The 26,146-nt window shown below is 48.8% G+C and overlaps 10 protein-coding genes across 10 annotated transcripts; 7 read left to right on the top strand and 3 right to left on the bottom strand.

The window, feature by feature from the left end:
- Nucleotides 1-290: 290 nt before the first annotated feature.
- Nucleotides 291-1,078, top strand: N7516_006724 (uncharacterized protein; the record flags this gene model as incomplete). Its single annotated transcript, XM_057219444.1, has 4 exons — nucleotides 291-532; nucleotides 673-744; nucleotides 807-829; nucleotides 906-1,078. The coding sequence occupies 4 exons, from the start codon at nucleotides 291-293 to the stop codon at nucleotides 1,076-1,078; spliced, it is 510 nt and encodes a 169-aa protein (XP_057073535.1).
- Nucleotides 1,079-1,605: 527 nt separating this feature from the next.
- Nucleotides 1,606-3,345, bottom strand: N7516_006725 (phosphotransferase family protein; the record flags this gene model as incomplete). Its single annotated transcript, XM_057219445.1, has 3 exons — nucleotides 1,606-2,570; nucleotides 2,628-2,982; nucleotides 3,043-3,345. 3 exons carry the CDS (start codon nucleotides 3,343-3,345, stop codon nucleotides 1,606-1,608), a joined length of 1,623 nt encoding a protein of 540 aa, XP_057073536.1.
- A 1,648-nt stretch (nucleotides 3,346-4,993) lies between these two features.
- N7516_006726 (uncharacterized protein) lies at nucleotides 4,994-6,658 on the top strand (the record flags this gene model as incomplete). Its single annotated transcript, XM_057219446.1, has 1 exon — nucleotides 4,994-6,658. The coding sequence occupies one exon, from the start codon at nucleotides 4,994-4,996 to the stop codon at nucleotides 6,656-6,658; it is 1,665 nt and encodes a 554-aa protein (XP_057073537.1).
- A 955-nt stretch (nucleotides 6,659-7,613) lies between these two features.
- Nucleotides 7,614-8,775, top strand: N7516_006727 (serine/threonine-protein phosphatase; the record flags this gene model as incomplete). The annotated part of the gene is made up of 3 exons (XM_057219447.1): nucleotides 7,614-7,629; nucleotides 7,710-7,943; nucleotides 8,054-8,775. The coding sequence occupies 3 exons, from the start codon at nucleotides 7,614-7,616 to the stop codon at nucleotides 8,773-8,775; spliced, it is 972 nt and encodes a 323-aa protein (XP_057073538.1).
- Nucleotides 8,776-9,101: 326 nt separating this feature from the next.
- Nucleotides 9,102-9,856, bottom strand: N7516_006728 (rho GDP-dissociation inhibitor; the record flags this gene model as incomplete). Its single annotated transcript, XM_057219448.1, has 3 exons — nucleotides 9,102-9,232; nucleotides 9,304-9,675; nucleotides 9,763-9,856. 3 exons carry the CDS (start codon nucleotides 9,854-9,856, stop codon nucleotides 9,102-9,104), a joined length of 597 nt encoding a protein of 198 aa, XP_057073539.1.
- A 1,237-nt stretch (nucleotides 9,857-11,093) lies between these two features.
- Nucleotides 11,094-12,731, top strand: N7516_006729 (KilA-N domain-containing protein; the record flags this gene model as incomplete). Its single annotated transcript, XM_057219449.1, has 5 exons — nucleotides 11,094-11,154; nucleotides 11,273-11,478; nucleotides 11,546-11,708; nucleotides 11,765-12,653; nucleotides 12,707-12,731. 5 exons carry the CDS (start codon nucleotides 11,094-11,096, stop codon nucleotides 12,729-12,731), a joined length of 1,344 nt encoding a protein of 447 aa, XP_057073540.1.
- A 951-nt stretch (nucleotides 12,732-13,682) lies between these two features.
- Nucleotides 13,683-15,397, top strand: N7516_006730 (cleavage polyadenylation factor subunit CLP1; the record flags this gene model as incomplete). The annotated part of the gene is made up of 2 exons (XM_057219450.1): nucleotides 13,683-13,820; nucleotides 13,874-15,397. 2 exons carry the CDS (start codon nucleotides 13,683-13,685, stop codon nucleotides 15,395-15,397), a joined length of 1,662 nt encoding a protein of 553 aa, XP_057073541.1.
- Nucleotides 15,398-15,888: 491 nt separating this feature from the next.
- N7516_006731 (uncharacterized protein) lies at nucleotides 15,889-18,126 on the bottom strand (the record flags this gene model as incomplete). The annotated part of the gene is made up of 1 exon (XM_057219451.1): nucleotides 15,889-18,126. One exon carries the CDS (start codon nucleotides 18,124-18,126, stop codon nucleotides 15,889-15,891), a length of 2,238 nt encoding a protein of 745 aa, XP_057073542.1.
- A 1,261-nt stretch (nucleotides 18,127-19,387) lies between these two features.
- Nucleotides 19,388-20,598, top strand: N7516_006732 (quinone oxidoreductase family protein; the record flags this gene model as incomplete). The annotated part of the gene is made up of 3 exons (XM_057219452.1): nucleotides 19,388-20,253; nucleotides 20,313-20,487; nucleotides 20,551-20,598. 3 exons carry the CDS (start codon nucleotides 19,388-19,390, stop codon nucleotides 20,596-20,598), a joined length of 1,089 nt encoding a protein of 362 aa, XP_057073543.1.
- Nucleotides 20,599-21,124: 526 nt separating this feature from the next.
- N7516_006733 (uncharacterized protein) lies at nucleotides 21,125-26,125 on the top strand (the record flags this gene model as incomplete). Its single annotated transcript, XM_057219453.1, has 11 exons — nucleotides 21,125-21,701; nucleotides 21,754-22,205; nucleotides 22,272-22,368; nucleotides 22,429-22,916; nucleotides 22,986-23,581; nucleotides 23,641-23,992; nucleotides 24,047-24,617; nucleotides 24,677-25,059; nucleotides 25,118-25,304; nucleotides 25,370-25,640; nucleotides 25,708-26,125. 11 exons carry the CDS (start codon nucleotides 21,125-21,127, stop codon nucleotides 26,123-26,125), a joined length of 4,392 nt encoding a protein of 1,463 aa, XP_057073544.1.
- Nucleotides 26,126-26,146: the final 21 nt, after the last annotated feature.

Raw genomic sequence — 26,146 nt, forward strand, 5'->3', positions numbered from 1 at the left:
GCGCTTCCCGAGCTCCGCCCAAAGAGTGCAGGTCCCACAAGCTTACTTCCTAATCGGGACTAGCCCATCTTCTGGATCTAGTTTAGCTTTAGTATTGTTGGCCTGAGGCATCCAGGGAAAGTTGGTTGCTCAGGCACCACAGGGTTTGCATACCTTACAAACCCCCCCGGGAGCACATCGTATGTTTTGACCTCTTCCATGTTCGACTCTGTGATCTTTTATACTATTTTCCTCTCCCTGTCACCCGCGCCCCTCATCCGTACCGAAAATATCCTCTAGAGCCTAGAGACATGGCGTCTACTACAACGTTGAGCAGTTCTCAACCTTCGACTTCCGAGCCTCAGTTGAATGTGCAATACTATGCCCCTAGGTTTTGCTTGCCGCATCCTAATACTATCAGCCAATTTTGTCGGGACCAAAACAATATAATATTCTGCCATAGTATTACTATCGTAAAGATATCACCTAAAGTCGCCGTTAAGTTTAGTGCTTATATCAATATTACCGAGGCCAAAACCATGATTTATATTACGTAGAATATAGGGGTTCCTATACCTAAAGTTTTCGTATATTATACGTACGGTCTAATTGATCGTGATACTAACGATTACGGAGGCCTTTACGATATATATATCTTTATAAGTTTCGTTGCTAGTAAAACACTCTATATAGCTTAGGACACTTTCGGCGTCTTAACCAAATCCTATATCTTAAGATAACTTACGAGCTATATCTAAGAGATTCGTAATATAGGGTAACGCTAGTTATATTGGCTCTATAGATTATAGCCCTATTACTAACTATAGTTTATCGACCTCTATTGACAAAGGTATACCTAGACTATACGTAGGGACCTCTTCATTTAAACTAATTTTTTTCTAAAGGTCTATTCGAGTTAGAGTAAGACTTTAACACGGCTCTTATCAACGCCTATCTAAAGAAAGCGCTAAAACGCTATATCAAAACTTTTCTTAGTGGAATGCTTCCTCAATCCCACCGTATCGTATTCACATATAGTGATCTCCGGCCTCAGAATGTTATAGTGAAAGATGGAAATATGGTCGCTATTATAGACTAGGAGCTAAGTGGTTGGTACCCAGAATACTAGGAATTCGTAAAGGCTCTACTTACATAGGGCTGGCAAAGTGATTGGACGGATTACCTCATGTAAATTCTTCAACCGTATCACGCTGAACTTTTCATACACTCTTTTCTGATGGAAAAGCTATTGATTTAGTTGGGATCTGCTCATAGCCGGATTGCTAAAGTGTTGTGGACTTGGAATCCGCTGGCTCTCATAGCGTAAACAAAGCAAGCGCTATCACTCATGTACAGTAAGAATTAACTATATAACATATGAATGCTACAACTTTGATTTCGGCAAATGCTAAGATAGCGATAGTAACAATGGTCCGCATGCTAGAGGTTTCTCCTTTCCCTCAATTTAGTAACTCTATTAAGAGGCGAGCTAGTTAATTATTAGTGGCACATTTCATCTACTTCTGAGGCACTGGGCGAGTTGGCAGCTGATTGGAACTAACAAGAAAGAAGGTGCGCGTAAAAAATTCATATCAAATCTGCTATTTGCTGTTGTGCCAGACAACTTCAATCTGAATCTTGCCTCAAAGGCGCATCCTGAAAAGGCCAAAGCTTTTCCCACAAAGCCATCTCCTCGTCGTTTGCTGATTCTCGAAGTAAAAAGTTTTGCTTCGATGTTATGAGTCTCCTGAACATTTCGTCATATTGGTCAGGAGGCACGGCCCCATTCCAACCGGGATAAACGCCTAGCTCATCGATCACTCGGGCTTTTCTCTCAATGTCCTTTTGCCACTTTTCGTAATCCATCTGCTGGTTTGATATATCTTCCTTTGAGTAATGTAAAGGACATGGCACAATCGGATCGCCGGCTGTATTCACCCCAACAACCTGTTTCCAGACATCCTCTTGACTAATATCGGCCAGTAAACTTTGTATGTATGGTTCTCCGTCACCGTAGGTAGATGCAATTATTCCCAGAATTTGACCTGGCAACGTATCCTTGTAACGAAATGCATGTAACAGCTCGGGGACAGTTTTCTGAACCTGGATTTCATAGGAAAGCCAAAATAACTGAGCAGCATACGTAGCTTTAGCGGATTTTTTGGCATTGGGATCGAGTGAATCCAAGTCCTTAGGAAGCTCGGGTTTAACAAACCCATTTACCCTCGGTCCATCGTACTCTATTAGGGAAGGATGATGAGCAATCAGGAACATTGGATAGACAGGCACGCATTGCCAATCTATAATGCTTGTAATTTGAGACGGATTGTTGATGTCGACAAATATATTCTCCGTATGAAGATCGTTATGCCAGATGATACCGGCAGATATGTTCTTGTCTTGCGGTGCGATAGAACGGTATATCTTAAGGAAGTCTTGCAAGACCGACAGTTTTGCTTTGTGTGTTGGGTTGTAGCAACCGGGCCCACCGAAAATACCTTGCTGGCAGTCCCGGGGGAAGGTTGAAAACTTCTTCAGGCATGCTATTTCTCGATGAACAAGCGCCTCCATCATATCATCTGCGGAGGTCCCTAAAAGCAAAATGAATGATTAGAAAAAAGACTGCGCGAGGTAAACACAACACATACAAGGCCCCCGATAAACGTCAACTTCCCCTCTCCCATTGTCGAACCATGCCCGATTGACCGTGGGACCCACCACAAACTCATTGTCAATAGCTTTGCTCTCAAATAGCTCGATATCATCCCTTCGGTATAGAGCACCATAGTGCGGAAAGCGAAATTGAGCGAGGTTACACGTGATATGAGCAACTTGTTTCACAATAGCTAGTTTGTCGCTGGGCTTTAGATCATCCCACACTCGACCTAGTTCAATACCGCGGGCTTTCTCCATCACGATGTATTCCGCCCCAAGCTTACTTTCGCCGGCCCGGGAGCAATACGCAAGGACCTTTGGCACAGGAAGATGAAGCTTCTCTTGAATCTTCAATATAGGTCAGCGTGTCCTGTTTCCGAATATCCCTAAATAGATAAGATCTCTTACAAATTGCATGGTTGCTACCTCCGAGGCTGTGGTGTAGTGGGCTGGTCCCGCATTCCGATTTGGTATTTTGACAACCAGCTGCTTCCCATCTTGCATCGTTGCGAGGAAGACTTTGTTGAAGTTCCCCTCTGGTAGCCTTGATAAATTCAGACAGACTGCATCATTACCTGCGGCTTCTTTGACGATGTGGATAAGTGCATCCAAGTCGAATTGGATGTATCTGCGTCGTAATTGCTCTGATTCATTCCATAACCATCTCTGAGCAGAATAATTGTAGAAAGACTCCGGGTCAGAACCTATCATTTGGTGAGACGGAGATAATACAATAAACAAAGCAACCTACCAAAAAGCAAAGATTCAGCTCGTCCTCTGATAGGCGGCATGGTGAGCTTTCGATTGATGATGCGATGGACGGGTAGTTTCAAGGGGTTGGATCTAATCTGAAAGCTTCTAGAAGCTTGAAAAAACACTTTGGGACAATGCAGTGATCTCCGACGTTGGAGTGCGATTGTTAATGCAGTCATTCTCAATATTTCATGAGACTTACTGTCACCTAGCGTTGTGGTGTGGTGGAATTTGATGTAAAATGACAATGTAGCCGTGCCAAGCACCCAATACACCCTGTACCTACCCGTTATTGGTGCGCCCCAACAAATGTATCATTTGTATGACTTACCAATACAAAAGGTACTTAGGCACCCTATAAGAATAACATACTTTTTCTCGGCCCGAGGATCCTGCGCTGCGGTGAAAGTTAATATATATCAGTCGGTTGATTGGTTGCTTGACCTGAACCCTCGCAAAAAGTTGGATTCTAGGTTACGTGTTGTATAGTTATAAACTCAGTAACTAGTTATAGCGGTGTGAGCTGTCAACTATAACTAGACAGACCCGCAGTACCCATAGATCAGTTCCACATAGTTATTTACAACCTTGCTAGAAACCCTCAATCACGTCGTAGGAAGGATGATTGAGAAGAATGGCTAGCTCCCTTTTTTTGAACATCGTGCTCTCTCATATTCTGATGATATCTTGTCATGGGTGTGTACGCTAGCGGTTAGAATGCGTTTAATACTAATAGTATTCTGCTGCAAGTGCTGGAAATTTTGGCCCCACGCATTCATAGCCAATTCACAAAACGACATCGAAGAACCCAATTGTTTCTACTTTGGTTCCCAATTGAGAAACAGTGTCATATACAGCATAGATGCAGATTAATCAGGTCATGGGACCGGAGCTTCGTGCTCATCTAATTTAGTTCGCATAGATAGATCTCCACTTCCCTACGCATCTCCAGGTATTTTCCATGATCTGCAGTTTCAATCCGTAGAGATCTCCTTAGACAATTTTGACGTGCACCGCAGATTTCAACAATATGAAGTACATATAAATCACTGACCCGGGAGTGCTGTACGTAGATCTACATAGATTTCCTCACCTCAACCTTGCTTCCATTTTCCATGCTACTGCTATATACAGTGCTTTGCTGGATTCTACTTTGAGATTTTGCAAAGATTGGTTAACATGTGACTCAGTGGGCTAGTTACATCGTAGTGGGTTAAAAGTGAGTTGAAAGTTGGCTGACTATTCCGAATCCCCCTCCATCCCCCTCCATCCCCTGGTTTTGAGGAAATGGTATTTGTTCCAGCCATGTCAAGGTCAAAGTCCAAGGTTGAATACATGGATTCACATGGTGGTCATACCATACAAAAGTCATCGAGACCCGCACAGATGGTTGAAATAGCGGGTTTTTGTCATTTTAGTTAGGGTTCTTATGTACCTTACCATCCTGGTCCATACTAGTGGAGCGCACATAACGAGAAAGACATTTGGGGGCGCTACTCTTAACATGTAGAGTTATTACGTCTCCCTTCAGAGAACATCGGTTCCAATCAATCCTGTCCACTGCTAGTCTTCAGTAACATCGTGCCATCAGTAACATCGTGCCATCATGGGCCAAGTTTTCGGAATCCAAGAAAGTTCTTCCGCCGAATCCAGCCTTCTTTATCTTGTCTACCTTGCCTGGGTAGATGCCTGGCTATCAATTTCAGATTCACCAGATGCAGCAGCGCCTGAAGATCCCTTGAGTCTAAAAGTGCTGTCCGAGAGCCTCCTCCCCTCAAAAATTTCTGAGCTGCTCAAAGAGCCGAACCTAAAAGCCACCATACAATCGTTCAAATTCCACTGCGCAAATGGCAACCTTACACTTGGTGGGGTCAAGCCTGCATCATGCGAGGTGACCGACTTGCTATCAGGGCAGTACAATCCACAAACAGACTGTGATTGTAATGGTCATCTACACACCGACACCAAAGATTTCGTGGTCTCCCAGGGCCTTACCCAATGTCGGTCCGTGGAGCGGACTGTGAGGGCAATGAAAGATGTTGAGGCTCGACAAGACGAGTGGAACGGTAAAGACATTTTCACTGCACAGAGCCTTCAAGATGCTGTCAGTGAGTTAATATTGGCGAATTCGGAGATCCGCCATGAGCTAGATACCTGTCAAGGCCCTGAAATTGCCCGTGATCTCCCCATCGTGCAGGCCCCCGACCGGCGCCCACACCCTCTCAACGACAGCAGCCCGGAGATTGCCAGCCAGCTCTATCCAACATTGGAGGCAATCAAGCTATGCGCAGATGCAAAGCATTACTTTGCAATCGCCGCAGGCGCGAGTGGCTGTGATTATGGTCTTGCCCGTGCTATTGCGGATTGTGGGAATGATATCTTGATAGGCGATTATTGCGAAGCAGCGGATGCAAGAACTTTAAAACTCCTCCAGCAAAATGGCGCCGCTGCAATCGCTTTTTTGAAGCTTTGCAATCTTTCCAACCTGGTGACGGACTGGCAATTTGACAATCTCATGGCTGGGATTCTGCAGTTCCGCGTGATAGGATACTATCGTGATCACGCTCGACCACACCTGCCGGGTGGTCTCTACGGTAGTCGCATTACGGGCATCACGACACATCGTTATATAGATCTTGGGCTATTCCACGCAGTTGTGCCGGCTTCTCTCGCTACGGGCGAGCAGCTGACCAAGAGCGAGTATTCCAAGCTCGTCAAAGCATGTGCCCTTATCAACGACCTCATTGATTTCCGAAGTGACACCAAGCGGAAGCAACGTGAAAACGTGGTGTTGCGTGGACTACATGGAAATATCTGCGTCTATCTTGATGCGCTTATTGGGGAGTGTCTTGATACAACCGCTAGCCTGGTTGAATCCAGTAGACTGTGCGCTTTCGTTCTGATGAGCTTTTGCAATTGGTCGATAATGGGCTCACACCACAAGATCTATGAGCTGACGGGAGAAGTAAAAGTGGAAGACAAATGGCCACTGTGCCAATATACCTCTGTCAACAATCAGAGCAAGCACAAGCGTCTGCTAGACTCGTTGACTCCATTTGGGACCCTGGGCAAGGAAGGTCCCAATGTTTCAAATAAGCGGATCGAGCTCGACAAAAGATATGCCACTTGCATTCATGACACGAATAGACACTCGGCTTGGCTGGCGGACATGTGCCGTAGCTTGCTTTCCCCGCAGACTTTGCGAAAAATTGTGGATGTGGTTCATTACCGGTGGGATGGCCACGCGGGCGACGCGGAGTATTGTCCTTAACAAGCGTCACTAGAAGTTTCGCTTGGGAAATTTGGCCTATTTCTTTATAAATAAATTGTTAGATTGTTTTTGATGTTGTCTACGTAAATTCCATGCAAGCCTGCCTACTATCCAACCGTGGGACTCAGGGTGCACCAACACCAGGTACGTGTAATGGGCGCTTGGCACGATTATTGTAGAAAGGGTTGTGTATTGCGTTATTGTTCGAAGAAGCTAAGAGAGCCAACGGAGATAAGAATAACTTATAGACCTTGTTCCCTCCAGACCCTGCTTGAGATATTTCCCAACTGAGCAGGGGAGATTCGTTGGACGCCAACATCATCTTGCAAAAGTAATTCGGGGGAATCTGTAGAGGATTTTGGCCCAGAGCGGTCCTCTTGCGTGTTAATATGTTCGTCATCCTAGTCACGCGCTGAACTAGATAGTGTGAAACTACTAGCTGTGGTCAATTAATTTACTAGGTGTTGAGTTCAATCGCTGGCCGAGGAGGCTGAGAAAGGTATGTCGTTCTGGTAGTTGGCCAGTTTGCTAATTGTGGCCTTGCAATTCAGGCACTCAGGAACAAAAGCGGTGTGGGTATAATCGCGCTCATGTGTCTGAGCTCATCCCGCAATTCGGCTCTGATGTCGCCTCGATCTTGAATTCCAGAGCCTTCCCTCCACACTTGATACGAGGATTGGCTGCACTCAGGATGCTTGCTGCTAGATTGACGCACCCATCCCTTCTATTGTCGTCTTTTTAACCTTTCATCTCGACCTCGTCCTTCGTCCTTCGTCCTTCGTCCTTCGTCCTTCGCCTTCTCGAATATAACTTTCCTTTAGCTCTCTACACTCGTCCACCTTGACACACGAACCGAGTACAGGGAGCTCTCCGACATTTATTAAGAAGTACCATCTCCGGGAGGAGTTGTTGTCGATCGTTTGTCTTGGAGTCACTGTATCTTCATCTCACCACAATGCCTGGTCTACCGAGTATGTGCATGGTTTTTTTTTTTTTTTTTGATTCTAGGATATGGTTACCTCTATAGTTATGCTAACCTGTTGCCTCATAGCAAATATCGATCTTGATGAATGCATCGCCCGGCTCTACCGAAAAGAGCTGCTCGCAGACTCGGTGATCGAAGCGATCTGCCTCAAAGCGAAGGAACTTTTGATGAAGGAAAGCAATGTGGTACATATTGCTGCTCCCGTCACTGTGGTCGGCGATATCCACGGCCAATTTTTTGACATGATCGAGATCTTCAAGATCGGCGGCTTCTGTCCTGACACAAATTACCTATTCCTTGGTTAGTCACACCCAGAAAACGCTCTGTTCGAGGATGAAAGCAGACTTCGACTTTGAACATATTTGTTGCTCGCTTTTGTTGTGAAGTGTTGCTGATAAGAGAGTCGACAGGCGATTATGTGGACCGCGGCCTTTTTAGTGTTGAGACCATCTCACTTCTGGTCTGTCTCAAATTACGATATCCTCAGCGAGTACATCTTATCCGCGGCAACCACGAGTCGCGCGGCGTCACACAATCATACGGCTTCTACACCGAGTGTGCCCGCAAATACGGCAATGCCAATGTCTGGCATTACTTCACAGACATGTTCGACTTCCTGACCCTCAGTGTTGTGATTAATGACGAGATATTCTGTGTACATGGTGGCCTATCCCCTTCCATCCATTCAATCGACCAAATCAAGATCATCGACCGTTTCCGCGAGATCCCACACGAAGGCCCCATGGCCGACTTGGTCTGGTCCGACCCTGACACAGAACGCGACGAGTTCTCACTCTCACCTCGTGGTGCCGGATACACTTTTGGAGCACAGGTTGTGCGGAAGTTCCTAGAGGTGAACAGCATGTCCCATATCCTACGCGCACACCAACTCTGCCAAGAAGGCTACCAGGTCCTTTACGATGATCGTCTGAGCACGGTCTGGAGTGCACCCAACTACTGCTACCGCTGTGGAAATTTGGCTAGTGTGCTTGAAGTGAGTGACTCTGGCGAGCGCTTTTTCAACATTTTTGACGCTGCGCCTGAAAATGACGCCCATCGCCTTGAGCAGTTGGGTCAGCAGCAGCAGCAGACCAAGGATGGCCCTAGTCCAATGGTCGACTACTTCTTGTGAATCTCTGCATCTTCTCATGATACCCATTGGTTAATGTTAATGTTTGTGTATTTCAATTTCCTTTATTTTACCGCCTCGCACTAGACAGGAGTTTGGATAAAGCTGTGCATTCACCAACAGCTAGATGTGCTACTTGGCATCTGAAATGAAAACCATACACCACCTATAATTGAGACTCGGTATGACGCATAAACAATAAAACTGGGATCCAAAGCATCAGCCCAGTGGGACGCATCTCTAACAGTTTTGTCAAAGAAAGAAACTCATCACGCTTTGAAAACAAACGGCCGCTCAATAACTTAACGAGATAGCTCTCTCAACCAGGTTTACCAGTCCTTGGCAATGTCAAAGGACCATTCGAACAGCAGGTGAGTGTGCTGGTCATCATCAATGAACTTCGAGACGGCGTTGTAGTGACCACGGGCGATCATGCCAGACGGGGCCTCCTCTTCGTTGACTAGAAAGGACCAGTGTTAGTAAAAGCTAGACTTGGAAACTAGGAGATAGAAGCCAGGTATAGTTACTCACATTCTTTGGAGTAGTCAACCTTGGAGGTAGTGTTGGGTGCGTAGCTGCCCAACATCTCCTCATCCTTGCTGACACGAATTCCCTTACGCTTGACGACCTGCAAGTACTTGAGGCCACTCAGAACTTCATGGTGGACCTGGAAGGTAACCTTGATGTGGAACTTAGAGCCCTCCTTGATCTTGAAAGGCTTATCCTTCAGGCTGTCAACAGAGCCCGGGGAGGACAGGTCGATAACAACATCCTCACGGCCATCGACTTGCAGAGCCAGAGACTTGATGATGCACTTGCGAGGGTCATTGGGATCGGCGATGGGATCACCGGAGTTGAGACCCAAAGAGGCCTTCCAGCGGTTCATGGCTTCATCGTCCTTGTCTATTGCGGGGGAAAGAATAGACGGTTAGCTAGGGAAATCACTGGGGGCTAGACATTGCCAATGAATTCATAATTCAATCAACGTACCGAGCTGGTTGTACTCATCGAGGGTCTTCTTCTCTCCAACCTTGAAACCCTCGGTGGTGGTGGAAGCGAGCTCATCGTCGTGGTGGTCGGCCATTGTTTACAGATTTAGAAGGCGGGGGGGACACAGAACCAAGGATTGGAGTTCGGGGAAATGATGTCGTGAATAGTGGGGGATAATTGGACAGTGATGAAAAAGAAGAAACAGAGTCAAAACTCGAAACGATAAGGAAAAATAAAAATAAAAATAAAAGGGCTAAAGCTCGAAGCCGTCTCCTGAGACCTTGGTGGGGGTGGAAAGGCGGTGGGAGAGGGGCGAGGCTATTCGGATTCCCACTTGTGTTTTTATGCACGTTTACGCACCGTTGATCCTGCACGGTTATATTAACCAGAGTGTTTTACATTGGGATTGATTATATGGGCTAATTTTTGTTTTTCTACTGAGAATGTGTAGATTATAGATGTAGAGAATTGGGAATGATCCAACACTATGTTGTATATCTCGACTCTAACTATGTTGTATGCTCCATGTCGGGGTGTGGGGGCCGATGATCATGCAACTAGACGTAGTGGCCCAGGTTGATAGTACATACAACATTGTTATATACAACGTTGTCGATTGTGGGTTGATTCCAAGGTTGCAGGATTTAAAAAATGTAAAGAGAATATAATGTGTATTGATAGATATAGTAATAGGAGTATATATATATCGGAAATATGTTATACTACATTTACTCCATGTGGAAAAGGAAGGGGATTTCTATAGTTATTAGTAGCAATTCAATGCAAAATATAGGCCTTGTATATATATTACCATACTCATATAACTACCTAGGTAGTTATGTGTTGTACTCAAAAACAAGTTGTAAAAGAAGACAAGTTCAAAGGAAAGTGTTGGCCCGGAATGTCAAGGTCACGGGGCCAACAATTCGAATACATTGGGGTATACCAGATACGCTGTATCAACCCAATTAACCAACCAGAGAACTCAAGTACCACACATGACCATTTGTTTACCGGACCTTACCGGAACAGGTCAAGCTTCAGAACGACGCAATTACTCGCGACTCGCATCTTCTCGTCTCTCCTGATTGTCTTCTTTATCTCGTCTTTTTTTTTTGTTTTGTTTTTTTCTGGGGCCCTTATCAATCATAATTTTGGCTGCGCACTTCTCTTTTGCCAAGATACAAGTTCTGTCGGTGGTAATATTTGATCCTTGATTTTTGTCGCTTGACGCGCCTGCTACGTGGCCAACGTTGGCGCATCTTTCCCTTCGAGTCACCCGCAAGTCACCCGCAAGATCTTCTTTTCCACTTCATTCGACATCCCCCACCATGTCGCGGACACTCCCAAAACAGTTTAATCCGCTCATCACGATCGAGGTTGCTCCCACCTGTAAGTTCGAACACTGGCGCGTGGTGGCGCGACCGCGCGCATCGGCTATCTACCCGCCTCGTGCTCCCTCAATGCCTCGAGGCCATCGCTAACGATTTCGCGTTACTCTCGATTACAGACGATGAGCTCCTTGCCCGCCGTCGTCTTGGACAAACCAACCTTTCCGTCAAGCCAGCTCAGATTGGCACCTCAAACGCGACCAAGCCCGAGAACCTAGGCGTGTTCGAGTATGCTCACCTCCGTGCTCCGCTGCCCAAGGACCTCGAGGGCTCTGAGATCTTCCCTCCTCACCCTCAACAACACCCAGACAGTTACTTCTTGATGGTGAGACCTCCCGTTTTATCGGATTTTGAACCCCAACGGGCACTGACTTCGGGTCCCATCATTACAGCGCCGTAGTAAGGATGGCTTTGTTAGCGCGACTGGAATGTTCAAAATTGCATTCCCATGGGCGAAGGCCGATGAAGAGCGGACAGAGCGTGAGTATCTGAAAGCTCGCGAGTACACCAGCGAAGAGGAAGTCGCTGGTAATGTGTGGATCTCGCCCACATTTGGTATGTTCTGACCAGGATGTTCTCACTATCAAAACAAATCCTTACTTTATACCTAGCCCTTGAGCTTTCCAAGGAATACCAAATGTACGATTGGGTGCGCGCACTGTTGGACCCAACGGACATTGTGCAAAGTCCTTCCAGCGCAAAGAAGCACATCAATCCCCCGCCGAAATTCGAAATTCCCTCCGATGAGCCGCCCGTGTCGCAGCGCAACCGCAGAGGTCGGTCCGCTTCTCCGAGCAAGAAGTTGTTGTCTCCTCGGAAGGCCCGCAGCACCCGCGTCACCAAGGATGTCACTAGCACTCCGTCCACAAAGGCTGCAAACGCGAGCCTTCAGTCGGCATTAGATACAGCTTCCGCCCTTTCGGCAGCGATTCCCGAATTGCGTGCCGTGGATGTTGAAACGGAAGTAAGCAGATCTCCTGGAAAGAAGACCAGAGGGGGCGTGGCGCATAGACTTGCTACCGCGGAATCCGAAGAGGATACAAAGGAGACCAAGGGGGAGACGAAGGAGGAAAAGAAAGAAAAGAAGAAGGCCGACAAGAAAGAGAAGAAGAAAGAAGAGATCAAGGAGCAGGAGGAGACCGCCGAGGTATTGGAGGCCGACGATGTCACTGATGCTGTCAAGTCCACTCACACTACTGTTTCCCTGGACATGCCTATCAGTCTGCCGGAAGTGCCCTCTGCTGCGGAGACCGAAGAGATGATTGCCCAGGCCAAGGTGATGGTGGAAGAGGCCATTAAGGCGCAAGCCGAAGGCGCTACTGCCGAATCGACACCTGTCAAGGCGACCACCAAGCGCAAGGCCGAGGAGGATGACGATGAAGAGACATCGGCCGAATCCTCCCAACGAGCCAAGAAAGCCAAGGTGCTCGAGAACAGGCTCAAGCAGGAGCGTGTCCGCAACCGCTCTATCTTCGGTGTCTCCGTGGCCTTTGCTCTGGCGTAAGTCATTCCGTGCTACGAATATCCCGAATAAACACTAACATCATATATAGGGCTTCTATCCCATACTTTTTCTAAACAGGATGAGGTTTTGCTTGATGAAATCCAGTCTGTTTGAAATTCTGGTCTCTTCCTTTCGGCGTGTCTGTCGCTTGCGACGGCTCAGCTACCCAAATATTCACTTCTGATGCCCAATTCCCCTTGTCGTTATCATAAATATATTCCTCGCCGGCGATCCTGAGTGCCCTGTGCCTGTTATTGACACCATTTTCTAATATTTTGCCCTCCCCTTCCCTTCCCTTCCCCTCCCCTCCCTCTCCCTGTGTTTTGCACCAGACTTGGTTATTTGGATTGCTTCTTGGCTCATTTCATGCCCCTTACCCTTGTTCTCCTGATACCAACTTCCTCCCTCTCCTACCTTCTACTGTCCTGTGGCAGTTTTCCAAGTAGTCAAGGACGATTCGCTCAATGACAGTGATATGCTTTGATGTTGCCAGTTTGTGTTTCCTGTAGGGTTATAACCTGTGTATTGTTCTATTGATAACAAAAACTTGAAATGTGTTTATGTTCGTACTAATTACGGGTGGCCAACCTTGGAAGTACACGCGGGACATAGTCCTATACTGCCTTCATATACTAACACGAATAGTCGGTTGCTTATATGGCTTTCTGATGTCTTTCTGATGGTCTTTCTTAAGTGCATACATATATGTTGTAAAGGCGGTAAAAAAAGTGCACACTGTACAAAAGACCCTTCTATATATAACATTTGATTTTAACTTCTCTTTTTCAAGTCGATGTCTCTAATAACTAATTAGTTTCCGAGCCCTGGCCGGGATACACCTTCGTATCTTTGATTAGTTAGTCAATGAGAGAGATGTCGCACGCCCGTAAACGTAAACATTAATGCAAACAAGTAAAACAATTATGAAGCTCCATACTCCACACCCGATAACAATTCCGATACTACTTCTTTCACCCCATTCAACGTTCGCATATATCTCAAGGTTTCCGGAATTGACCGGTAACATGTCGCTTCCGGGTCTTGAGCTAACCCAGCCGTCGGAGGAAAGATCGCAGGTACCGGCACCACCGTCACAGATCAGCCTGACCCCAGGTTCGGAGTGGCGGTTCGAGGTCGCCTTTGGGCACATTATCAAAGTAAAGGTATGTTATATTTCTCTGATGTGGTTGGGATCCTTCTAATTCAAGTTGTGCAGCTTCTCAATGGAACCGCCGAACTCTTCGGAACAGAGCTTGCCGAATCCCAAACCTACACTTTCACCGGTACAAAAGCGGCAATCTTCACATGGCATGGCTGCGCACTTGAAGTCACTGCGGTCGAGACGGCATCAACTACCTCTGATGGAGTTACCCCGACAGTCGGTCATGGTGCAGGGGGCTGTCAAAGCGAATATACGGCCGAGGAAACACCAATGGTAGAATATGCCAACGTCCACTTTGCGCTGGAGACAATGCGTGAAGAAGCTCAATCAATAGGCAAGGATGGCCCGCGCGTGCTCCTTCTCGGCTCTGAAAACACCGGAAAGACCAGTTTGGCTAAGATATTGACCGCGTATGCGACGAAGATCGGCCGTCAACCGTTGGTCGTGAACCTCGACCCGACGGAGGGTATGCTGGGTGTCCCTGGTACACTGACTGCGACAGCCTTCCGTACCATCTTGGACGTTGAAGATGGCTGGGGAAGCAGTCCCATGTCCGGGCCCAGCCCCGTGCCTGTCAAGCTGCCGCTTGTGTACAGTTACCCGATGCAAAGCCCGCTCGATGGCGAAGGTGCCGTGTACCGACCAGTCGTCTCGCGTCTTGCGCTCTCTGTCACGGGGCGGATGGCCGAAGACGAGGATGCGCGTGAAACTGGAATTATCGTCGATACGCCCGGAATCCTCGGTACAGACAAGCCTGGCACAATGGAGCTGATTAACCACATTGTTACGGAGTTCTCAATTACAACCATCCTGGTACTGGGCTCGGAACGCCTGTACAGCACCGTTGCCAGACAATACGACAACAAGCCCACCTCTAGCGCAACAGCCGCTGTCTTCGACGAGCACATCTCCGTCGTCAAGCTTTCCAAATCGGGTGGCTGTGCTGACCGTGACGACGCCTTCCGCAAGGCAACACGGGAGTCCCAAATCCGTTCCTACTTCTTCGGCAATCCCATCCCCTCCTCATCGCCCTCTTCCGCCATAACACTATCTCCCCACGCACAGCAACTCGACTTCGCCTCCCTCCCCGTATACAACTACATCGTCTCCTCAGCAGACGATGAGGATGAAGACGAATACGATCCCTCCCAGCTGGGAACAGGCGACTCCTTCCTCCCTGGCGGTGGAGGCATGGACGACTACACCACACAAGGAACAAAACAAGACCCAGACCGCGCTGCCCCCCTCCCTGGTGTCGTGGGCTCATTTTCAGAGTCCACAGATAACCTAAATTCCAACGCCAATGCCAACAACGGCAGCAGCGTCCCTTTGAAGAAGGTCCTTCCACCCGCTCCCTCCGCTCTGGCAAATACCCTCCTCGCAATTACCCATGCACCTACCACGGCATCCCCCGCCGAAGTCCGCGACGCGAGCATAATGGGCTTCTTGTATGTTGCCGACGTTGACGCGGATAAGGGCAAGATCCGTGTGCTTGCGCCTGTTGGTGGGAGAATGCCTCCACGCGCTATTATTTGGGCGAAGCGTTGGCCCGGCGAGTTGGTTGGGTTGGTGGGTTAGAGATTTTCTTTGCATTGCAATTTTTTTTTCTTGCTTGCATTAGAAATTTACATCTATTCTTAGGATATGGAGTTGGGGGTGGAGATTTTGAGATTTCACTTAGCATGGGGTTGTGGCTCGTTATTACATACAATCAATCATTCTACGGGTGTGTATTCAATGTGCGTGTATGTAGGCTATAATATTGTACAATAGCATGTGTTTGATTTCTACTTTACTGACGAGGTGGTTCTGTTGACCTTTTTTTGGTGACATGAAGAAATAGCCATTCGAAATGTAGGAAGTAAATGCTAGGATAATATAACAATGGACTAGGTTATATAACTAGTTAGTTATATATATGCTGCACATGTGTGCTATGATATGATGCTATGCTAGTACAGTACAAAACAAAAACTCCCTCCAATCACTGTACAACCCCAATGCTCCCAAGTATACATGCATTTACAGACAGAAATCAAAAGCACAATGAAACCATACAATCATAAACATCACTCCCACCTCCTCCACTCATCAACAGCTTTCCTCATCTCCTCATCACAATTATACCCCTTCGACTGAGAAACCAACAACTCCTCTCTCCGATCAAGGAACCGCCTTTCAGCCTCAACCCTCCTCTGCGCAACAGACCTCAACAACCCAAAATCATCCTTAACAACCGCCTCTAAGAACTTCGCCCGCATACGCGGCGAGTAAAGCTGACAACTCGCCTCACGAGTCCGACCAGGCCCATCACCAGGCAAGATGCGCATCTTCGTCGTGATCATGCATGCAATAGGATGACTCGATCTCGCCAGCGGCCAAACAACCTCATCATAGCAGTCTTCACAAACACACATCTCCGGCAGCGACGGTATAAAGTGCCACGTACTAAGCGTGGGCCTATCACGACGACAATCCCGCAGAACGACCTTGCGCCGTGCATAGTTGAGGAACTCGCGCGTATCCGGACGGCGGGTGCGCGAGGAGTCCGATTCAGCTCGCGAAGCAGATGCATCGAGGAGATCGATGAATTTCACGAATCGCGGACTCGACGTCACGAAGTCGCATACCCGCTCGCTGGTGTCGGGGTTTGGCTGGAACGTCTCGCGGTGGCTGGGCATTAGGATGCGGATGTTGCGTGCACAGCTGGTACAGACGTGGAAGCCTGGGAGGTCGTTACCGGTTTCCGGGTCGTAGATGCGGTGCCAGTGTTGTTCGGCCACGATGCGCCCGGGACAGGATCGTGTACCCGGTGGTGGACGGGTCATTTGGTACAGGAGCTCTAGGCTGTCGTGTTGCTTTTTTATCATCTGGGCCCAGGCGAGACGGGTCCATGCGTTCGCGAAGGCGCATCGAGTCTTTTGCCCGGCTGGTTTTGGGAGGCTTGGGATGAAGTAGTCCCGGTACCGAGAGTGTGCGATTTGACTCATGCAGGATGGGCAGATGTCTAGGTGGGTGAGGCCTTTCAGCGTGTACCAATCTTGGTAGCCTGCTACGGCGATTGTTCGCGGGCATGGAGAGAGGCCTAGGCCTACTGAGCTGGGGCGCTTTGGAGATGTTTCCGGGGGTCGAGTAGGTGCGGGATGAGCCAGTGACCTGTCCGGGTTGAGTTGGGTTACGACTTGGGTTGATGTAGGCTTGATCATCTCCGGTGGTGGTCGTGATGGATGGCGAGAGCCAGACATTGACCGGGTAGGCGGCATTGTTACCGATGTTGCGCGGGCACGTGAGGCCGGTGGCACTTCCTGTTGTGTTCGTTGGATCGGAACACGCTGAGGCCCACGCGAAGGTGAGTGCGAGGCTTGAGCAGGAGCAGGAGGCGGAGGCGGAGGGGGCAAAGATATGTTGAGAGGATTTAGTTTGATAGGCTTCCCAGTTGGCATTTGCCGTACCTCCGGGTCTGACATAGATCCCGACTCGCGCTGTTCTTGTCGCTGGCGAAGCTTCTCCTCAATGCGCTCTGCAAGGGTGGGCCCATTTGGTAGAGCTGACACAGGAACCGTGGGTACAGGCGCCTGTGCCGGGTGCGAGGGTGGTCTGTTATATGTGGTGGCCGAATCGGACAGATACCCCGAGCTAGGCGCCCGTCGAAAGCGCTCTGGCATTGGTCGTGTTGTTGAAGGCGCGTGTCTAGCACTGTTGGACCGACTAATGGAAGACTGGAGCGGCGGTAGGTAGGTCTTATCATGCACGGGAGCTCGAGCACCGCTCCGATCCGGTGAAATCTGCCCACGGGAGCCAGACATATTCTGCAATGGCGGCCCGTGTCTGCTGTAATTGCCATCCCGGCTATGAGATGGGGGCTGCGGTTCCCGCTGGGTATTAACCTCACGGGTAAGCTGTTGCTGGGCTAGAGGTCGAGATGGCGGTCCGCGTGGTTGGGTTGTAGTTGAGGGCGGCGCACGTTTCGGCCGATCATCCGTCTCAAACCTGACGGTGTTCCGGAAGACTGGCTCTTGAAGAGGCGGTGTCATTGGCCCTGCACTTTCATCCGAAGACACACTCCCGAGCCCAGACACACTGGGAACACTGGCAGGGGAGGTAGACGGCGGAGGGGGCGAATTGGCAGTGATTATGATGGGATACTGATCAACAGCCCCTCTTGTATGAACACCATCGACTCCCGGTTTATCTCCAAGCTTGGAGAGACCATTTAGCTCCTTCAAGAGGGACTGGGGCTCTTCCTCAACGCAGGGCGCAGGAGGCCATTGCGATCGTGCTCGTCGAGAGCTCCGAGAGGGAGCCATTTCTAAAAAAAAATAAAAGAGGATTTGGCCAAACAGATAGTATGGAATATGATTGTTTTAGGACGTTAACCTGGTGCGTTGACGTCTCGTGGAATAACTCGAGAAATATGGTTCATAGTACAAATAGTCGGACTTGAAAAGTGAAAAATTGCAGGGGGGCAAAAAGCTATGGTACGTATGAAAGAGAGAGAAAAAATTTTCATGGAAGTAGACAAAGATGCTCGCTTTAAAGTACGTGCGCAGGCCGGATGTACAAGGGTATATAAGCGTCGGTGGATGGCATCGGGCATCACCCTGAGAGAATAGACCTCTGATAGGCCATTTCACTGATTGGGCAAGAGCAAAGATACAAACAAGAATAACTTCAGGCTGAAGAAGAATCACAAGGCAAGGATGGCAGGTGGAAACCGTGAAACAAATGGTCGAGTCACCGTCATCACAAAGGGGTGTGGCTATGGCAACCTGTTGACTATTGGGCACGAAGTGGAACCTCCGGGTACTGCCGTTGCGTTTCAGGTCGATTTATTTAGAATCAGACCGGTCCACTGGATCACATTGGGCAACAAATGAGAATCTCGAGGTTCCTCAGGGGCTGATGTTTGGGAAACTTGTCCCTAAACTTGGAGTGACCGATCAGAGGATAATGACATGCGTAGTGTCTCGTGTGTATGGCTCAGGGGAGATATATTCTCTTCCAAGGTTTCATGATGCAGTCAGCGGCAGATGATACAAAGTGGGCGTTATATCATCCTGCAGAGCCAGGACCAACTGACATGCCGGCTTGTGGGTTGTGGGGGATTGGCCCCTCATGGGGCTCCGGGTGGCTTGCATGTTGATTTTGTAACGGAGTGCTGAAGCGCTAATACAGCGGCAGGTCTGATCAGGAACTTTACCTGAGCGCCATAGATTTTCTGTCAGAGAAGGGGGGGCATTATCTGTTGAATATATTTTGTTCCACTTGAAAAAGACTGTGTTGCACTTGTTCCGACAGGTCCTGCAAAGACCTCAGGATATTTGAATAATTGATATGTCAATGTTGGATTTGGGGAACCTGTATAAAGAACATTGTTAAATCTGAATACGGCATACTCAGTATAGACCATAAGACTGGAGTTGGTTGATTTCTAAAAGGCAAGGGAAGGGAAAAGAAGAGAGCGCAACAATTCCGCCGGAAATTGCGGGGATCCGATGACAAATATGAAGCCGATGGCGATGGCCTTCATGTCCCCAACACTCCCCACCCCCCACCTACTTATTTGTTATGTTTCGCTCTCTTCTACACAGTAGTTCTCGACTCACAGTACTTCGCAACCACATTGCCCCTCCTCTCGTGAACCAATTCACTCCAATTCGCAGCATGTCCGTCCCAGCAACCATGAAGGCCGTAGTGGTTGAGCAGACCGGCGGCCCTGAAGTGCTCCAATTCAAGACCTCATACCCAGTCCCTACCCCACAAGCAGGAGAGCTGCTAGTGCGCAATAACATCTCTGGTGTCAACTACATCGATACCTACTTCCGGACGGGCTTATACCCCGCGCCCAAGCCCGAGATCTTGGGCCGCGAGGGCGCCGGTGTTGTCGCCGCTGTCGGTCCCGGGACTTCCGGATTCCAGGTCGGTGATCGAGTTGCATGGTTGTCTACTGGTGGGTATGCCGAGTACACTGCAGTGTCCGTGGCCCAGACTGCGAAGATCCCCGAGGGGATCAGTGATGAAGATACCATGGCCTCATTCCTGAGCGGCTTGACGGTGCTTGCTTTCGCAAAGGAGACTTATCCCGTGCAGAAGGGCGATTGGGTTCTTCTCCATGCTGCAGCTGGTGGTGCTGGCTTCCTTATGACCCAGATTCTGAAGACTATGGGTGCCAACGTTATTGGTACCGCCGGCGGCGCAGAGAAGTGTGCGCTTGTGAAGAGCCTTGGTGCCGATGTGGTGATTGATTACCGCAGCGAAGAGGGTAAGGACTGGGTTAAAAAGGTTAAAGAAGCTACTGGTGGTCGCGGTGTCGATGTTGTCTACGATTCTGTCGGCAAGGATACTTGGGAAGGAAGCTTGGAGGCTGTCAAGCGCAAGGGTACTATTGTCTGGTTTGGCAATGCCAGCGGGCCTGTTCCCCCGCTTCCTCTTGCGTATGGCCTTTCCCTCTCTGTATTGGACTTGGCCAGTGATACTTATGATATTTCAATAGGAAACTTACCCCCAAGTGTGTCAAGGTTGCTCGCCCGTCGCTCTTCGGATACATTCAGACCCGCGAAGAGTTCGAATCATACACCAATGAGCTGTTCGGCCTACTAAAGTCAGGCCAACTTAAGACCAAGATCCACAAAATCTACCCACTGGAGGACATTGCTCAAGTGCACAAGGTATGTAGTCTCCGTCGTTCTTTGCGTAGAATTCTAGTCATTGTGTTCTAACCCGCTCGACAGGATTTGGAAGGACGGAAGACCATGGGAAAGCCACTTCTGAGACCTTGAAGCAGGACCTGCCCTTTTTAAGCAATACAAGCCGATTGTGATCTATTGATAATAAGGTATTTCTGGCCGCGCGCTGCGCGGCCTTTTAAACCTTTTCGTACTTACGATATTAAGAACGAAGTATTGTTCCTCTATAAAATAAAATAATATGGTCAGACTGGGCACTCGGAAACTTTATCCACTTCGGGGGCGGGCCGATTTGCTTTTCTTCCAAGGTTCCAAGGTTGTTCCACTCCTGTCCGCCCCCATATTTCTTGGCATGCATGCCAAGAACCGAGGACCGAATTGTGGAATTGTACAGGATAGATTCATCCGGTCAAGCCAAGCACCAAGCACCGAGCACCGAAGGACGGTACAATTCAAAGAAAAAGCTGTCCATCTGTTTAATCTAGTCGTAGTTCCTCTAGATACATAGTTCCTTCTCTCATACACTCAGATAATTTCTCAGTTCCTAGATCAATTTACCTCTCTGTGTCTCTTAGAATTCTCCCCTTTATTTGCTCAATTACCTCTGACAGCAGTCGTAATGGCTGACGACAACCTCGCCAATACAAGGGTCCGAACCGGGTCATCTTCGGCCGAGCATACTTCCACAGACGACCAAGCGAACGAGCTACACGATAGGGTTGCAAAGGTCGCGGAGCGATTGTCAATATCTTCTGGTTCTGGGGAGTGGCAGTCAGAAGTACTCACGCCCACGCCGGGCAGCAAGCTTGATCCCTCGTCCCTAGCATTTGACGCACGAGTTTGGGTAAAAGAGTTTATCAGACTAACGGAATCGGACCCTGATTCTGCACCTTCGCGCTCCCTTGGCGTTGCCTTCAAGAAATTGGGTGTGTTTGCATATACCACCGCCGCAGAGTTCCAAAAGACCACAGGGAATGTCATAATTGGACTCACAACATATCTAGCAAGGTGGCTTAGTGGAAATCGAGATGGCAGACGTGTGGACATTCTACGCAACTTTGAAGGTGTTATAGAAAAGGGAGAAATGTTGCTGGTGCTGGGTCCCCCTGGCTCTGGCTGCTCTACACTTCTCAAGACGCTATCAGGGGAAACGGCGGATTTGAATATTACCCCAGACTCTTATATCAACTTTCGAGGTTCGTTCTTGATAGCCCATTCAACGTCTTAGACTTTGCTCAACGTACTCAGGATTAGACGTGGCCAATATCCGCTCTTCCCTCCGCGGGGATGTTCTATATAATGCTGAGCTCGATGTCCACCTGGCACATCTAACTGTTGGAGAGACTTTGACGTTTGCTTCTCGCGCTCGCTCTGTCCGACACGTTCCAGGAGGCTTTGACCGCCATCAGCTCAACACGGTACGCCGCAATGTCATGATGGCCATATTTGGCCTGAATCATACTATAAACACGCATGTTGGAGATGACCTCGTGCGTGGTGTCAGTGGTGGAGAGCGCAAGCGAGTCAGCATCGCCGAGGCTTCTCTGACTGGAGCCAAGTTTCAGTGCTGGGACAACTCTACACGCGGGCTCGACAGCGCCAATGCTATCAATTTTTGCAGCAACCTGCGCCTCCAGGCAGATCTACTTGATGTAACGTCTGTGGTCACCTTGTACCAAGCACCCCAGTCAGCCTATGATGTGAGCCTTCCTACAATAGGTGTTCAAGACAACATTCGTTGGCTAATTATAATATTTTACTTCTAGCTCTTTGATCGAGTCACTGTGGTCTATGAGGGGAGGCAGATATTCTTCGGTCGAATCACTGAAGCCAAGGGCTATTTTGAAAGCCTGGGCTTTGACTGTGAGTCTTCGAGGTTTGGCGAGCTGACAACGTATCTCAATTTTCTGACGAACTTTTAAGCCCTCCCTAGGCAAACTATTCCCGACTTTCTGACCTCTATGACCAGCCCGGAAGAGCGGAGGATGAGAGCTGGCTTTGAAGACTCCGTACCTCGCTCGGCGGATGAGTTTGCAGAACGATGGCAATCAAGCGAGCAGCGAAAGAACTTACTCTCTGAGCTTGCATCATATGAACAGAGACATCCCCCAGACGAGAGAACGGCCGAATACCATCATTCCAGGCGAGCTGAGCAGGCTAAGCAGCAGCGCTCCAAGTCTGCTTACACGATATCATACGCTCAACAAATCTCCCTAGCTCTTTGGCGCGCTTACCGGAGATTGCTGGCTGACCCTGGGTTCACCATCGCTTCTCTTTTGTTTAACGTCGTGATGGCGCTCATTTTGGGAAGCATGTTCTACGACCTCAAGCCGAATACATCCAGCTTCTACTATCGTGGAGGACTCATCTTCTTCTCGCTCCTTTTCAATGCTTTTGCAAGCCAGTTGGAGGTAAGTCCCTCCCCCAAACTTCGTTTCGTCGAAGTCCGACTTACTCGTATTGACCCAACTTGAAAATAGGTCCTGACAATCTATGCCGAACGTCCCGTTGTCGAGAAGCAGAATCGCTATGCTTTCTATCACCAGTCCGCTCAGGCAATTGCGAGCTACTTGACGGATCTACCCTACAAGATTGTGAATATGTTTGTGTTCAACATTCTTATTTACTTCATGGCAAATCTGAGGCGAGAGGCGGGTGCTTTCTTCTTTTTCTGCCTCACCACACTCCTCACCACTCTGGTTCAGTCAGCCGTTTTCCGCACATTGGCCTGTATAACCCGGACATCCGATCAGGCTATGATCCCTAGCGCCGTTCTAAGCCTTGGACTGATGATATACACCGGTTTCACCACACCACCAGAGTATATGCCTGGGTGGTCGCGTTGGATGGCGTACATCAATCCCTTGGCATACGGCTTCGAGGCTTTGATGGCAAATGAATTCCACCATCGGGAGTTTCACTGCGTAGACATGGTGCCAAGCGGACAAGGGTACACAAACCTTCCGTCTGAATCGCAAATCTGCTCTATTGTTGGGTCGGAGGCCGGTTCGGCCTTTGTCAATGGAGACAACTATATCAACAGGTCTTTTGACTACTGGAATGTGCACAAATGGAGGTCAGTATAAGTCGTTCCCGGTGAGACCGTCCTTGGGCTGATTAAGAAATGTAACACAGAAACATCGGTATTCTCTGCGCATTCTTGGCCTTCTTTTTCCCTGCCTACGTGCTTGCTGCGGAGCTTGCGAAACCACCAAGAACACGCGGCGAAATCTTAGCGTTCCGTCGTAACAAAGGCTCTCCTAAGCCAGAAAAGGCACTGTCCTTGGACGCCGAGAATCAAATGCAAGGTCGTCCAGTGGTAGCGGAAAAGCTGAATCCTCTAAGCCGGTCAGACGACATGGTAGTTGGAAAGGATGTCTTTCACTGGGAAGATCTCTGTTACGACATCGAAATCAAGGGCGGAACCCGCCGCCTTTTGGACCATGTTGATGGCTGGGTCAAGCCCGGCGTGTCAACTATTCTCATGGTAAAGCTCAATTCGAAGTCTAATGCAAGCACGCACTAATCATGAATTTGTCAGGGTGTGTCTGGTGCAGGCAAAACAACCTTGCTGGACGTTCTGGCAACTCGCGTCACCACGGGTGTCGTAACTGGCAGTACAATGGTCAATGGTAACCCGACCAATCCCTCCTTCCAGCACAAGGTTGGCTATGTTCAGCAGCAAGATCTCCATCTCAGCACAATGACGGTTCGCGAAGCGCTTCGGTTCAGTGCCGTTCTTCGTCAATCTGCAGAAATAACGCGATCTCAAAAGCTCAACTACGTGGAGCATGTCATCGACACACTGGAAATGCGAGAATTTTCGGACGCTGTCATTGGTGTTCCTGGAGAGGGGCTCAATGTTGAACAACGCAAACGTCTCACAATTGGCGTGGAACTCGCCGCTCGACCACAACTGTTGATCTTCTTTGATGAGCCTACTTCAGGATTGGATTCGCAGACTTCCTGGTCCATTTCTGAACTCATCAAGAAATTGACGAATAGCGGCCAGGCAGTTCTCTGCACAATCCATCAGCCCTCCGCTATTCTCTTTGACCAGTTCGATCGACTTCTTCTTATCGCCCCAGGAGGCAAGACAGCTTACTTTGGTGGTGAGTGCCTGCCTTCTCGTATTCTTAAAACGCTTTGTGCTAATTAAATATGCCTGTAGATTTGGGAAGTGGTGCTTCAACCATGATTAACTACTTTGAAAAAAACAATGCCCCTGCATGCCCCGCGGGTGCCAACCCCGCTGAATGGATGTTGCAGGTGATTGAACCGCCTACAGATGGCTCGAAAGCACCAGACTGGCACCAGGTATGGCTGGATTCTCTAGAATATCAGACTGTCAAGGCGGAGCTTGGTCGCCTTCGTGCTCTTCCAGCAACAGAAGCCGCAGATAATGAAGACACCACAGATGGAGACACCTCCCAGCATCAGGAATTCGTAGCCTCTTTCTGGACACAGTTCGGCCAGGTTTTACAACGCACTTGGAAGCATCTCTGGCGATCACCGACTTACATTTGGTCCAAAACCATACTGATTGTCCTTTCAGTACGTGAAGATTCCTCGTTGCCTTCTACTCGCCGCTAACCACGCTTTTCCTTGATAGTCTCTCTACCTCGGCTTTAGTTTTGAGGCCAACAATTCCATCCAAGGGCTGCAAAACCAACTGTGGGCTATCTTCATGCTGCTCGTGCTGTTCATCAACATCAATGAGCAAATAATGCCCATGTTCCTACCCCAGCGAGCGCTGTACGAGGCGCGTGAACGTCCGTCAAAGATTTACAGGTGGACAAGTAAGGCTCTCTTCCTTTTCATCGGCATTTTGTCCACGCAACTCGCTGACTCGTCCCATTCAAAGCATACTTACTTTCCAACATCCTCATTGAGCTCGCATGGCATACCCTTATGGCGGTCATCATGTACTTTTGTTGGTATTACCCAGTGGGCTTTATCAGAAACACCTCGTCCGATGACCAGGCTATCCGCGGCTTCCTCGTCTTCCTCTTTTTATGGGTTTACCTGCTATTCACGAGCACCTTTGCCCACTTCGCCATTTTCTGGATTGATCTTCCGGAAACTGCAGGCGTACTAACCAGTCTTTTCTGGATGCTTTGTATCCTGTTCTGCGGGTGAGTCCAAATTTGAAGAAATTACTTCCTCTCCAAATTTAAGCATCACGCTAATCATGAAAAATAGAGTCGGGGTCCCCATACTTGACCTTCCAAAGTTTTGGTCCTTCATGTATCGTGTTTCGCCCGCAACATACCTTGTTGGAGGCATCATGTCCAACGCAGTTGCCAACTCCAACGTTACATGTGCCGACCGCGAGATCCTCCGTATGGTTCCGATTGGAAACCTTACCTGCGAAGAATTCCTGGGTGCTTATAGGGAGGCTGCCGGTGGCTTGGTACTAAATCCGGCAGCGCGAAGCATGTGCGAATACTGCCCACTTGCCACCACTAATGAGTTCCTTGATCGATTTCAAATTTCGTATGACACGAGGTGGCGGGACTTTGGCCTCATATGGGTCTATATCTTAGTTAACATTGTGGCAGGGCTAGGGCTTTACTGGGCGTTCAAGGTCCCTAAAAAGGGAAATAGCAAGCGTGCTTGATTGAATTTTGGACCCAATAGG

The sequence above is a fragment of the Penicillium verrucosum genome (genome assembly GCF_028828655.1).
Source record: "Penicillium verrucosum strain IBT 35672 chromosome Unknown utg000002l_segment0_segment0, whole genome shotgun sequence".
NCBI classification, from domain to species: Eukaryota; Fungi; Ascomycota; class Eurotiomycetes; order Eurotiales; family Aspergillaceae; genus Penicillium; species Penicillium verrucosum.